The sequence below is a fragment of the Nomascus leucogenys genome, chromosome X, assembly GCF_006542625.1.
Source record: "Nomascus leucogenys isolate Asia chromosome X, Asia_NLE_v1, whole genome shotgun sequence".
NCBI classification, from domain to species: domain Eukaryota; kingdom Metazoa; phylum Chordata; class Mammalia; order Primates; family Hylobatidae; genus Nomascus; species Nomascus leucogenys.
In genome coordinates, this window is record NC_044406.1 from 36,312,158 (window position 1) to 36,327,798 (window position 15,641).

The 15,641-nt window shown below is 38.5% G+C and overlaps 1 protein-coding gene across 4 annotated transcripts in view; it reads right to left on the bottom strand.

Moving 5' to 3' along the window:
- Positions 1-827: 827 nt before the first annotated feature.
- Positions 828-15,641, bottom strand: part of RRAGB (Ras related GTP binding B) — a 39,037-nt gene continuing 24,223 nt past the window's right edge. For all 4 annotated transcript variants that reach the window (XM_003276329.3, XM_003276328.3, XM_030807146.1 and 1 more), the window contains 5 exons: positions 8,383-8,478; positions 6,067-6,189; positions 3,646-3,737; positions 2,257-2,372; positions 828-1,351 (listed from right to left, as the gene is read on the bottom strand). In XM_003276329.3, the coding sequence (XP_003276377.1) occupies positions 1,254-1,351; positions 2,257-2,372; positions 3,646-3,737; positions 6,067-6,189; positions 8,383-8,478 (525 nt within the window). In that variant the 3' untranslated portion in view covers positions 828-1,253. The remainder of the gene's footprint in view (positions 1,352-2,256; positions 2,373-3,645; positions 3,738-6,066; positions 6,190-8,382; positions 8,479-15,641) is intronic.

Consider the following 15,641-nt stretch of genomic DNA (forward strand, 5'->3'; position numbering starts at 1 on the left):
AGAGTTTTAGTCTACATAACGTAGGTCATGTAGCAAAAAAACATTTTTTTTTGCTGCTCAGTGAAAACTCTACTTATCCCTCAACTAGGACTATTAAACTAAGATGAGAAAAGGTGAGAGACCAGTGGTTTAGAAGAAGTTCCTTAATGACATGCAGAAGGAGAAATGAGATGAGTCTACTGTCTACTGTGCTATAGATTCCCTAAATGGTTCTGTCTTCTCTTTTCGTGCAAATGGAAACTGAAAAGGTTAGGGCTTTGTGTTAGAAAACTCCATTTCTCACAGTTCACAGTGCTTCATTTTTTCCTTAGCAGACAAAAAGACAACTGCCAGCTTCAAAAAGGTTTTAATACTGTTTGATAGAATAATGAACGTACATCTCATTAGGTGTTATGGAATTACACCTAATTAACCACTCCTGGACCTCATAAATCCTATTTTCCCTCCACTTTTTATGCATTCCTTCTCCAGTTGCATCCTGAATAGACTTTCAATATACTTCAGGCATGGATTATTACCAGAGTTTCCCCAGCTGCCATCAGTCAGTACATATGGTCTAGCTTAACTTTCTTTCAAAATTGCTTTCACATAATTCCCTTGCTCAAAGGCCCACAATGCTTTCCTACATCCTATCACATTTAGATGTCTTATATCTGAATTCTTCTGCCTCGCTTTAAGGCCATAATCTGGCTACATTCTTCCCATCTAATTTTATTTTGTGCCTTCCCAACCAGAAGGTCCCCTTCACCTAGGATAACTGTGAAATTCCTTTACTCTTTCTTAGGACAAAGTTGAAGAAACAAGGAAAAGAAAAATAGACACTGAAATCCCTAACACCAAAAGTTTATTTACGATTGAAGTTAAGGAATATTTTTAATGCATGCTGGGAAAACAGTAATACTCAAAACTTACAGGTTACTTACTATCTGATAAGGAATACAAGATGATGCTGAGAAAGGCTTTGGCAAACACAACTATTGGAACCAGGTTGCCAGTACATTTAAACACTATTAGAACCTTGTTATCAGAAAACTTACATATCACCTACTTTTATGTAACACCGACTTCATGAACAATTCATCTTCTAACTCCTCAATGGCTATTAAGTTAAAGCATTCAAGGTTAAACATTAAGACTAGGGAGTAGAGAAGAAATACAGAAGCAATAAGCATCACAACATTTCAGAGCCTACATATATGAATACATTAATTAGGAAACTTTTAATTTTTGTGTGAAACAATATTCATCAATGTTTAGCGCATGAGAAGACACTGCTTTGGTCCATCCACTCTTTCCAGCTTTTCAAAGTGTTTCCTGGCATTGCGGATGTTGATCAGAGTAGCTGCAGAAGCTGAGGGTAGGGGCGGAAACACCCAACAGAATTAAGTATGGGCAGCCAAAGGAATGTCTGACTAGTAAAACAAATAAACAAAAGAGAGCCAAATCCCTCAATGTATGTCAGAGAACATACAGGAATAGGAGGTCCCAAGTTATCAAGGTTTAATTTTTCTGAATAAGCAGATTTATTCATATTCTAAACACAAACTTTCCAAAATAAATTTCCAAAATCTTTTGGTTTGGAGCTAACAGCATAAACCCCATAAATGTATGTTATATTTTAATATTAACCTAAAGTAGCAAAAGCCAATGGATGAGAGATTAATTTAAATTTCTGGGACCATCCTGAAAATACTGCAAGAACCTTTATTTCAATGGTTGTGATAGTCATGGTTATTATGGTATGGAAGCATCAAACACCCCTTCATGCCCATAACAGAAATATGAGAATGTGGTACATAGGAATATGCAACGACATAAAAATGGTTTGTCATTTAATAGTTTAGAGCTTAGATTGACTAGTCTTTTAAAAATCTATATCAGATGCAGTATTTGGGTTTTTTCTTTAAAATTATTGGATTTAGTGACTTGCTTTTTGAAGTTCCCATGAAGAAAAACGTAATACCCTAGAGGCTAAATTATTTTTAAGCTTTAAAATATAAGTCTATTAAATAAAAACTATTTACCACTAGTACTAAAGTAGTTTTTTTATTGTGGTAAAGTATACATAACACAAAGTTTATCATTTAAATTATTTTTAAGCATACAGTTCATTGGGATTAAGTGCCCTCACACTGTTGTGTAACCATCCCCACTATAAAATAGCTTTTAAGTATCTAATAAAGTACTACATCTGGGACAATTGTTTAAAGAGTATGTATGTGGCTTTGAACCTAGGTCAGCTAAGTTTAAACTTACGAATGGATGGATCAGACATCACAACCATCACATAAGTGTTGGATGTAAAGATGTCAATGAAAGCAGCAAAGTTAGAGTTCCTGACTTCCATACTCTGGAAAGAGGCAGCCAGCTTGCTATAGGAAAAAGAAGAAAAGAGGTTAAAGAATGAAATGATAACACGATAACAAGCTCTTATTTATGTTAAACATCTTTTTTATAGCATTATACCTCAATTCACCACTTCATTAAGATTATTAATCACTAACTCTACTTTTTCCAAGGAAACTCTTGTACTGAATTTAACATGTTTTGAAAAGTAACTGGGACAAAAGTGGGCTAGGACTTGATTTTTAAAATTTTTTAAATTTCTTTTTTTTTTTTTTTATGAGTCAGTCTCGCTCTGTCACCCAGGCTGGAGTGCAGTGGTGCCATCATGGCTCATTGCAGCCTTGAAATCCTGGCTCAAGTGATCCTCCTGCCTAAGCCTCCCAAGTAGCTGGGACTACAGAGGTGCATGCCACGTCTGGCTAAAGCACTTGAAACTGACTGTGAAATGAAAATTGGCTTAGACCTAGATCCATGTTTAAAATCATGTTTCAGAAGACTTCTTAAATATTTAATAAGCATCTTAAGGTGAAATTTACTTATCATTGAGATTAATATCTACATCTTTTCAGTGTTACATTTAAATTCAAGAAATGATCTTTTTTCTTTGAAAACAAGGCAACTATATTTGCTTGTCATTGGCTATTTCTTCTTCAAAATGTTAGCATAAACATTCCAGAAAGTCTCAAAGTGTGCTAAGGCATAAAGAGAGTAAACTTATTCCTGATGTTCTGGAATCAAACTTTTATCAGGGTAAGGATTTTGATTATTAAAGCTTTGCTAAATTATGACGTTCAGCCATTCCTTTTTCCTAGATTCACAATGCTATGATTTAAATTTTATTTAACGATAGCTGACACAACGTGATTAAACATTTCTAGGCTCTCCAATCTGTACCATTTCTGAATCAGTACCTCACTATTTTAATTAAGTTAAATAGTAAATACTTAAAGTAGTAGTTTTAGAGTAAATTTTGGTATTCAGTAAGGCAAATTCTCCTTCCTCCTTCTTTTTCAAAACTCCCTTGGATATTCTATTTATTTCTTCCCAAATAGTATCAATCATCTCCAAAGGATATTCTGTTTGGATATTTTTCATATGCTTCTGTACCAGCTGAGTTTGCATTAAAGGACAACGACCTGCATTTCAGTCAACTGGAGGCCCCTTAGAATTTAGCTTTGTCTTTGATTGAAGGAACTATTCTGAATATAGAAGTACAGTTAACTATAGTTATTTGAACTTCTAAAAAATGACAATAATTTTTTCAAGAGATAAACAGATCATGCCTACTAGATCTCTTACCTGCAGCTCAGCTTGAACTGCTTAATAATGTTGCTTATTTTCTCAAATCTATGGGCATCACGCTGCTCTTTACACTGATAGTGAGAAATTACCTATGAAAAAGAATATTGTCCTTTGAATCCATGCAAAATAGTCATATCATCCTCTGCTACTCCTCAAAGCAGACATTTGTCAGTCCCTTGGTCACCGGTTTTTAGGGTAGACTTGGCACCTGGCTTATTGTCTCTTTTCCTCTCTCCTGTATCTTATTAACATTCTGTGTGATTTCAACGTCCATTCAGATGGCCCATCTAGTACCATTTGGTTATAATTTATTAAATCATTTACGTATGGCCTATTTTGGTTCACTGCTATTTTTTCTAACTTTAATCACTAAATTTATTTCAATATTTCGCATGATGGTCTTCGATTTTTAAAAAGTACCAATCAAAAAGAAAAACAAATAGAAATTCCTAGCTGTTCTTAAGGTGTACTTCATGTGTTTAATTTTAATAAAGGCCAAGCTAACCAAATAGCTTTTGGAATTACATTTTAAAAGCTTAACTGGTTAATTCCAATCCCTGAGGAATATTTACAAATGAACTTATTCAGGATGGACACCCACACCAGCTGAAAATACTTTTTCTAACTTTTTCAGATTTTAATAAAACCACACAAGTATTACCTATAGGCTGAATATACAGATGCAGAGTGTCTAGTAGGAAGCAAAACTGAGTCACTCACCAGAAGAAAACTCACAGGGAAATTCCATGAGACAATGTGAAAATGTCAAAACATAATTTCTATACCAGTGGAAGAACAAATCCCCCTTGCTTGACTTCACCCCGCTCAGTGAAAATGTTCAGTCACATCTAAACTTGGTCTCAAGAGAAACAAAAACTACCTGTTACTATTAGTAAGGAACAGGGAGTTTATATTAGGTTAACCTCTACAACCATGTGTGGCAGACATAGTAGGGGAATACTGCTGAAGCAGGTTTCGGTCCTGCCATGTACATCAAGACAAAATAGCTTTCTTGCTCACTGTTACTCACACTAGCAGGAAAAACAGGCTCAGGGTAGCACAGTTCCAAGCAAGTGACCTCTGCCAGTGGGCTGAGACAGAAAGATACTCTAATTAGGACTCCTTGCCCCATCTATACCAGCTAAAAGGATGGCTCCCAAATACCTCTGGGGTTACAAATAATATTTCCACAAAGGAAGAGGGAAAAATTGTACTTTGGATTCTCTGCCCTGTTGCTATAGTAGCAAAAGGAATCAGTATTTAATAGTTTGTCAACTAAATGCCAAGGCTTGCTGGGTGCTCAATTTTCCTGTGTCCCATTTTCATCCACACAATAAACCTATGATATAGATATCTGTAGAAGGAAAACAAGCCCCTAGAGATTAAGAATTGTTTCTAAAATCACCAAGCATTGGCAGGGCTCAGAAACAAATTATTTACTGGGAACTGCTCTTACAGTTACATTTACCAAGGCTAATTAGCAATTACTTATGCAGTGTGTTGTGACACCTTAAATTAGTTTCTATTATTGCTATTTTAAAAATGTATTTCCAGATACAATACTGGTTTTTGCATCCCCCTTTCAGGGTTATACAAACAATAGGCTCTAATAATAGTTGCTAAGTTCAATTTACAAGAAAAATAAGAATACCAACATGCCTCTTTCCCTCTCCACTTCTTCATGTGAACTCCTGTGTCACTGAGATGACCATAACGTCTCTTCTACATTAAAAGTTTTCAATGAGTCTTTTAGAGAAAAGGATAGGATGTGAGTTTTCTCAAAAGGAAAATATCCCACATTTCATAATAAAAGTCCACAGGAAATAGGAATCCTTTAACATAAATCAACAGTTACTAGCATAAATAATCTGAACTCTCTTTTTTTTTGAGACGGAGTTTCGCTCTTGTTGCCCAGGCTGGAGTGCAATGGCATGATCTCGGCTCACTGCAACCTCCGCCTCCCGAGTTCAAGCGATTCTCCTGCCTCAGCCTCCCAAGTAGCTGGGATTACAGGCATGCGTCACCACACCTGGCTAATTTTGTATTTTCTAGTAGAGACGGGGTTTCTCCATGTTGGTCAGGCTGGTCTCTAACTCCCGACCTCAGGTGATCCGCTCGCCTCGGCCTCCCAAAGTGCTGGGATTACAGGCATGAGCCACCATGACCAGCCAACAATCTGAACTCTCTAATAAGACATACCTGCAAAAATCTAAGTTTCACTAACTTCTAAAGAGCTACACACCAAAGTGCTTCTTTCAGGTCACTTGCTGACAATACTATTTTATAAATAACACTGTACATGCTAAAGTTGACAAGAGGGAAAAAGGTTCTTCCTGAAAGTAGTAACATGCTGTTCTCTGGTGCTGAAAACAAAGAAGGTACGGTGTGAAGTACATCTGCAAAGCAGAAAGTTCTTACCAGAAAAGTAGCTCTCTCAAACAGAAGTACTTCATCAGCTTCGATAATTTCAGCAAAATTCCTTAGGTTCATTTCCAGCTGCTGAACATTGGGAATCAGCTGATAAACTATGCTGGACCAAGCCTAACAGAACAGAAACACAGTGTACTATCATGAACAGCTAGTCAGTCCCAGACCTTTGAAATTAGTAAGTACACTATAACATGTGGACAGCAAAATATGATGATAATCCAGTCCCAAACAAATACTGACATTAAATATGATATAACACAAATGAAATGAGAAAATGAAGCTAGCATCTGATTTTTATCCTTGAGTTGAATTTTTTTTTAAGTGCAAACACTTTTGTAAAATGCTGGAGAAACTTCTTTCCATTGATAATTGAAAGCAAACAAATATTTAATGCCATCATGTTGCCTTAGGAAAAAAGTTGAAAAATATGATCTGCTTTGTTAAAAAGCTCCTAATCTAGTCACAAATATTTAAGTCCAACAGTGTAGATTTCTCTAAAGATCAGAACCTAATTATGCTATATTTAACATATACCTAATAATCAATTTTATGAAAGTAGCAGAGCCACATAGACAAATGGCCCCACCCCTCAATAGAATAATATACCATTAAAAGAGAAACTAGTGGCATTATCATTCCCAAAGGTTTGTTGTTATCCACATAAATTATTGATCCAATTGAATTCAAAATGGTCTACTGTGTTTTTGCCTAAAACTGACTTCATCCAGGAGTATGACTAATGTAAGCAGTTGAAATTAACCACACTCTCCCTCTATTCTTGTAGGCTCTTTTATTTGTATTTTCATTATAATACTTCCTTCACTCTCACTCCAACTTGTCTGGTAAGGTGTACTTTGTTCTTCTCTCCCCTACAAGAGGGCAGGAACCTGGTCTTAGTCATTTGTGTATCCAACAGCATCAAGCAGGTATGTAATGAGTGCTTGTTGAATAAAACTTAATATAAAAATTTAAGTTAGCTCTATGCAACATTGATGTAAGAGATAGAAGTGCCATGTCTCTGTTCCAATCAGTTTTATTACTTAGGCATGAGGGTTCAGGTTCCAAGTTCCCAGGTCGGTGTTAATGTCACTGCTGAATTTACCTTGGAGAAGGCACCAAAGCTAACCACAGCAGAGACATTGTCACTCACAGCAGTGTTGTGATTAGCCAATTGTCTTTGGTCGTGTTATGTATTGCCATCCTTCACACCGCAGTTGGTTCTTATCAGTGCGTCATGTCCATCCTTATTCACGGTTACCTGTTCTATGGGAATAAGGCTTTGAGAGAAATTCGGCCCATATTAATCTAGAACAGTATTTCCTAGACAGGTATCTCAAAATGATCTGTTATTAGAGTGAGGCTGGGTCAACATAATATTGGGGAAAATGAATTAGTTAAAAAAAAAAGCAATGGCTATTTAAAAGTCCAATGGTTTTTCTCCTTGCCACGTCAGGTTTCTGTGCTTCTGGTTGTAGATACTTGTCAGATGCTGTTGATACTGAGGCTCTAGCTACCAGTGACAGAGAAGGGTGCTTTCCTAACCAGAGTCAGATTTGTCAATGGATACCAGAAGCAGTCTGAAGGAAAGGGCTAACTATAGGAGAATCCAAAAGGACCTAGTCCTTCAAATAACTAGATCAGTAGGAGAAAGGGAGGAATCAGAATAAGGAGCCTATGTGCCAATAAGGTAATTTCAGCTTCATCCATAACAAAGCTATTGTTGTAACCTCCATAATTAGTATAAGCAGTGTGGTATCCATTCCAGCAATGGGAACAGTATTTCTGGTTGAAAGAATGCTTGTCTCCAATTTGGCATGAAAGTTGAAGCTATTATACCATATGCTAGGCATAACATGTCTGATTCTAAGACTCCTTCTCCAATCTCTTCCCTAAATATTTTCATTTTATTGCCATCCAAACTTAGGCAGACTAGCTTATATCATGTAGAAGTACCTGAATACTAGATACAACTCCAATCAGCATTGAGACCACAACAGGTCAAAATGGGTGATGGCCAGTAAGTGAAACCTCTGCTATCACAAAGACCAGTATCAAATTAATCATGACCAAACTGGCTAATTCAGTGTGACTTGGTAGCTATGTCGACCCAATCTAAGATCAAAACCCAAGTCTCTTAATGTTAAGTTTGATATTCTTCAAACAATTTGTTGCAGATTATTTTTCTTTTTAGTACAACAAATCTAGATGGCTATGAAATAGTTTAAAATCTTTTAGTTTTGTTAATATCCTTCTAGGTTTTTCTTCATGCTCTTAAAATGAGGGAACTCAGGGAGACATACACACCTTATAGAGGGTTTCATCCCAGATAGATGTTCGGAAACAAGAACATTCCAATGGGCGAGACAAACGCCTCAAATCTTCTTCTCGCTCTTTAAAAATCTAAATTAAAAAGCCCAACATACTTATCAACATATAATAGTTCTCATCTTTCAAGCTAAGATGTAGTTATTTTATCATATTTTAACCAGGAGCTTCTGTTCCTTTCTAAGAGGAATTTTAAGTATGTCTATTTCACAAACTAGGATGGCAGAAACTGTTTCAGGTAAGTTCTAAAAGCGCAACAGTTAGAATTCTTCAGGTCTATCCTGCTTATGCTGAATATTCACTACGAGCACTATGTTTATAAATAAAACTTATCACACAGAGGAGTCTTAATAAAATACATCAAACACTCCAAAGCACCAAATCTGGGTCATTTTAAGATAGTTATACACATACCAAGAATATATAAATGAAAATATTTTAACCCTTGTATAGATCTTTCTCAGACACATATACACATATGGAAAAATATCTATATAAATATATATACACAGATATTTTCCCAGGAGTCAGTGGATTGTTGTTAAATATGTACATACACACTGTTATGGTTAATTTTATGTGCCAAGTTAGCTAGGCCATGATACCCAGACATTTGGTTAAACACCAATCTGTATGTTGTTGCAAAGGCATTTTTTAGTTAAAATTAACATTTGAAACAGTAGACTCTGAGTAGTTTATTCCGTATAATGTGGGTGGGCCTCATCCAATCAGTTGAAGGCCTAAAGAGAAAAAGCCTGTCATTTCCCCAAGGAAAAAGAATTTTGCCGCCAGATTGCTTTCTGACCTGAACCACAAAATTAACTCCACATTAACTCTTCCATGGGTCTCCAGTCTGTCAGCCTGCCCTGCAAATTTTGGACTTGCTAGTCTCTACAATTAGTTGAGAAAGTTCCTTAAAATCAATCTCAATCTTTCTCAATCTCTCTCTCTCTAAACACACACAGATACACACACACACACACATACGTATGTATGTATGTATATGTATATTCACATATTCTATTAATTCTGTTATTCTGGAGAACCCTAACACAGACTTTAGTACTGAGAGTGATTCTAGAGAATAATCTTAAGGATGAGTTTTCTAAATTGGTTCTGGGGTTGGTTCTCTAATCTGATTAGATTTAAAGTCCCTAATGACTCACTTTCCAGTAGAAAAGAGAGTACTGATAATCTATAGTGTGATGTGGCAGCAGAGATACACAAAATACCACCACTGGATATTCCTAATAAAATACTTTTAAGAGGCAAGGTTCCAGGTGACCACATACATAATTTCGAACATTTTTGTCAAAATAACAAATATGAGATTGGCCGGCTGATCCTAATTGTGCTGAACAAAGCAGAGAAAGGATGAGCTCAGAGATCTGAATTATCAGTATAAGTACTTTATAAATGACCAGAAAGTTTCTATGACTGCCCTGAAAAAAGACTCTTACCCCCTATAGCTGCAGAGCTGAGACTGACGAAAACCAAATTCGGAATCTCATCCTTTAAGTGGATGAATTACAATGAGAACTGAATTCACAACCACACAGGGCATCTGCTAATAAAGTGAGGGCATTGACCAAGAAGAAGTAGGATTCTAAAATTTGGAATGGAGGTTATTTGGGAAGATCCTGATGGAGCTGGCAAAATTGAACCCTTAAATTCTCAGTCTTCTTTGCCAGTAGAAGCAGCCACTCCATCTATATCTGAGATTAACTCTATTTGGCCTGAGAAAACTGCAATGGTCTCCTCTGAGGTATCTGCCATGCAAGACACTCCTGATTCACCCCCCACTAACCCTCTTTGCTTCCAGACCTATAACTAGTTCAAGTCTCAGCAGGCTCCTAAAGGTGAGGTGTGAAGTATGACCCATGAGGAATTATGCTATACTCCAAAGAACTACATAATTTCTCCAATTTACAGACAAACAACAAGGAAATATGTATGGGAATAGATATTAAAGGTATAGGATAATAGTGGAAAAAATATAAAGTTGGATCAGGCTAAATTTACCAATAGGAGCTCATTAAGCAGAGGTTCCACACTTAATGTTGCAGCCCATGGGGTAAGAAAGAGCTTTAACAGTTTGTTTGGACGGTTGGATGAAACATGGACCAAAAGGTGGCCTAAATGACATGAAGTTGAAATGCCAGAACTGCCTTGGTATACTCTAGAAGAAGAGATCCATAGAAAAAGAGGCTTTAGGGACACTGTAATGTTCAAGTATTAACAGATTCATTTAAGGCCTACTCACCAAAACTGCGAGGTTCCAGAAGACACACCTTTCTTTCATCATGACTATGAAAAATAAATTTGTAAGGGCAGCCCCAGCTTCTTTCCCCAGTTATGTGATCATTCTTCTCTGTAGGCTAGAACTTTCAGTGGGAACTGCTGCCACTGAATTGGGAAAACTAAATGCGACGGGAGTAGTTGGATCCTAGAATGGCAGGAACCAAGTGGGGGCACTTAATCACCAAAGACAAGGTGGTCATAGTACCATAATTGAAGCAGAGTCAAAGCATTAATCAGAATAGTCTGACTCGTAGAGACCTATGGTGTTGGCTAGTTATCATGATGTTCCTAGAAGTGAAATGGATGGGAAGTCTACTAATTTTTTACTTGATCTGTATACGTGGAAGAATTCTAGGTCAAGTGATAAAAAATTTAATTTGAATTATTAAATGGGAGAGTCACGGCTTCTCAATCAATACCCAGACTTGTACCAGTTTACAAACCCAGACCCCTTGAATGAAGGGGAGCCTGGGTCCCCTTGAGGAAAGACACTGCCAAGTATTTATACTGTTAATCTTCCTCCCAGCCTCCTCCAAATGGACCTATGTGGCCTTTGAGCAGGGTGACTGTGCATTAGGGAAAAGGAAATAATCTACTACTGAGCATTAGCTCTGAATTGACCCTAAGTCCAGGGAGACCTAAAATGTAACTGTGGTCCACCAGTCAAAGTAGGGCCTTATAAAGGTTAAGTAATCAATGGAGTTTTAGCTCAGGTCTGTCTCATGTAGGCCCAGTGGGTCCTTGCAACCTTCTTGTGGGTTATTTTCCCTGTTCCAGAGTACAAATTTGAAACAGACATGCTCAACAACTGCCAGAATCCCTCATTGGTCTCTTGACCTGTGGAGTGCAGGCTGTTGTGGTGGAAAAGCCAGGTGGAACCCATTAGAATGACCTCTACCTAGGAAAATGGTAACCAAAAGCAATATTGCATATTCCTGGAGGGACTGCAGAGGTTAGTGCCACCATCAGACTTGAAAGATGCAGAGTTGGTGATTACCACCATATCCTCCTTCAAATCTCCTATTCAGCCTGTGTAGAAGAAAGATGGCTCCTGGACAGTGGACTGTCATAAACTTAACTAGATGGTGACTACAATTGTAGCTGCTGTGCCAAATGTGGTTTCATTGCTTGAGCAAATTAACATATCCCCTGGTACCTGTATGCAGCTAGTTTTCTAACAAATGCTCTTTTCTCCATACCTGTCTTTATTAAGGCCCACCATAAGTACACTGTAAGTTGTTTGCTTTCAGCGGGCAAGGCCAGAAATACACTTCACTGTCCTGCTGCAGGGGTATATCAGCTCTCTAGTCTTATGTCATAATTTGCTTCACAAGAATCTTGACCACCTTCACAAGAATCTTGACCACCCTTTTACAAGATATTAGGCAAGTCCATTACATTGATGACATTATGCTGATTGGACCTAATGAGCGAGAAGCAACAACTACATTAGACTTACTGGTAAGATAGCTGCATGTCAGAGGATGGGAAATCTGACAAAAATTCAGGGGCCTGCTACCTCAGTGAAATTTTGAGGGGTGCAGTGGTATGGAGAGATACCCCTTCTAAGGTGAAGGATAAGTTGCTGCATCTGGCCCCTCCTACAACCCAGAAAGAGGCACAACATCTAGTAAGCCTCTGAATTTTGGAGGCAATACAGTCTTCATTTAGCTGTGTTACTCTGGCCCATTTACCAAGTGACCCAAAAACCTGACAGTTTTGAGTAGGTCCCGGAACAGAAGGTTCAGGCTGCTACTCAAGCTGCTTTCCACTTGGGTCATATGATCCAGCATATCCGATGGTGCTTGAAGTGTCAATGGCAGACAGGGATGCCATTTGGAGTCACTGGCAAGCCCCCATATGTGAACTGCAGCACATGCCTTCAGCATATCGAAGCAAAGCCCAGCTGTTGTTCACAGATAACTATACCCCTTTTGGGAAACAGTTCTTGGTTTGCTATTAGGTTTTAGTATAGACTGAACACTTAATCATGGGCCATTAAGTAACCATGAGACCTGAGCTACCCATCATGAACTGGGTATTATTTGACCTACCAAGCCATAAAGTTGTGCATACACAGTAGGACTCCATCACCAAATTAAAGTGGTATATATGAGATCAGGCTCAAGTAGGCCTTGGATGAACAAGTAAGGAACATGGCCACAGTCTCCATTCCTGCTATACTACTCTCTCTTTTTTTTTTTTTTTTGACTCACTCTGTCACCCAAGCTGGAGTGCAGTGGCACAGTCTCAGCTCACTGCAACTTCCACCTCGCGGGTTCAAGCAATTCTTGTGCCTCAGCCTCCTGAGTAGCTCAGACTACAGGCACATGGCGCCCACCACCACACCTGGCTAATTAATGTATTTTTAGTAGAGATGGGGTTTTGCCATATTGGCCAGGCTGGTCTTGAATTTCTGACCTCAAGTGATTTGCCCACCTCGGCCTCCCAAAGAGCTGGGATTACAGGCATGAGCCACCATGTCCGGCCTATACTACCCTCTCTTCTCCAGCCTGCAACTATGGCCTTATGGGGAGTTCCCCACAATCAGCTGACAGAGAAAGAAAACTCAGGACTGGTTTACAGATAGTTCTGCATGATATGCAGGTGCCATTTGGAAGTGGACAACTGCAATACTACAGCCCCTTTATGAGACAGTCCTGAAAGAAAGTGGTAAAGGGAAATCCCCCCAATGGGCAGAACTTTGACCACCTGGTTGTTCACTTTGCTAGGAAGAAGAAATGGCTAGATGTACAATTAGTTATCAATTCATGAGCTATGGCCACTGGTTTGCTGGATGGTCAGGGACTTGGAAGGAACATGACTGGAAAATTGGTGACAAAAAGGTCTGTGGAAGAGGTATATAAACAGATCTTTCTGAATGGGTGAAAAATGTGAGGATATTTGTGTCTCATAAGAATGCCACCAAAGAATGACTTCAGCAGAAGAGGATTTTAATAACCAAGTAGATAAGACGACCTGTTCAGCCTCTTTCTCCAACCATGCAGGTAACTGCCCAGTGAGCTCATGAATAAAGTGGCCATGGTGGCAGGGTTGTTATGTATGGGCTCAGCATCATGGACTTCCACTCACCAAGGCTGATCTGACTACAGCCATGACTGAGTGTTCAATCTGTTAGCAACAGAGACCAACACTGAGTCCCTGATATGGCACTATCCCCCAAGGTGATCAGCTAAGTACCTGGTGGCAGGTTGATTACACTCATCTGCTTCCATCATGGAAGGGACATGATTACTGAATTACACATTCTGGATATGGATTTGCCTTCCCTGCATCCATTTCTTCTGCCAAAACTACCGTATGTGGATTTACAGAATGCCTCATCCACCATCACAGTATTGTACACAGCATTGCTTCTGATCAAGGAACTCACTTCACAGCAAATAAAGTGAGGCAATGGGCTCATCCTCATGAAATTCACTGGTCTTACCATGTTCTCCATCATCCTAAAGCAGCTGGATTGACAGAATGGCAGAATGGCCTTTTGTTTTGTTTTAATTAGAGATGCATCTCGCTATGTTCCTAGGCTGAATTTCAACAAGGCTAGGCAACCCTCTTGCCTTACCCTCCCCCAAGGAGATAGAACTACAAGCATGAGCCATCGTACCTGGTTAGAATGGCCTTTTGAAGACTCATTTACAGTGCCAACTATGTTGCAACACTTTGCAGAGCTAGGCAAGGTTCTCTAGGAGGCTGTATGTGCTCTGAATCAGCTTCCAGTAAATGGTGCTCTTAATTTTATAGTGAGGATTCATGGGGTGGAAACTGGAGTGCCACCACTCACTCCAGTGACCCACTAGCAAAATTTTTGTTTCTTGCCCCTGTGACCTTAAGCTCTGCTGGCCTAGAGGTCTCAGTTCCAAAGGCAGAAATGTGTCTACCAGGAGACATAGTGATTCCACTGAACTGGAAGTTAAGACTGCCAACCAGCCACCTTGAGTCCCTCAAGCCTCTGAATCAACAGGCAAAGAAGGAAGTTACTATGCTGACTGGACTGACTGATCCTGACTACCATGGGGAAACTGGATTGCTTCTCCAAAATAGAGATGAGGAAGAAGAGTATTTCTGGAATATAGGAGAGCTCTTAGGATATCTCTTAGTAATACCATGCTCTGTGATTAAACTCAATGGAAAATGACAATGCCCAATTCAGGAAGGTCCACTATCGGTCTTTGGGTCACCCCACCAGAGAATACAACAAGCTGAGATGATTGCTGTGGGCAAAGGTAACCTGGAACTGAATAAGGCAGTTATAAAGACCAGCTAAAAATCACGTGACCAGATATACAAATGAGAATTGCAATTGTCATGAGTTTGATTTTGTTATGAATATGTATATATGTATATAAAGTAAATGTCTGTTTTTCCCTTTTAATCCCTTATCATGAACATATCGTATGATATATCATAATATTTAAGTATTGTTAATTTTACATTATAATGTAAAAGAAGAGTAAACATTAGTCAATAACTTTACATCCTCTTCTGGGAAAATGATTATTGCATTTTTGGTTGTATGCAGGATTACTGCATCGTGTTAAATGGAAGTATGGCCTTGTTATTGTTTTTATTTGAAGATTAGGTATGGTTTCATTAGATGTGTATGAGTGTCAAGTTGACAAGGGGTGTGACTGTAATATTTAGTTTTATGTGTTAACTTGACTAGGCCACAGTATCCTGACATTTAGTCAAAGAGCAGTCCAGATGAGATTTTTCAGATGAGATTAACATTTAAACCAGGAGACTTTGGGTAAAGATTACCCTCTATAATGTAAGTGGGCCTTATTTAATCAGTTGGAGGCCTTAAAATAAATATCCCTCTCTCTGCGTGTGTGTGTCTCTTCCTGTCTTTCTATGCACACGCACATACACACACACACGATTAGTTAGTTCTGTTTCCCTGGAGAACCCTAAGA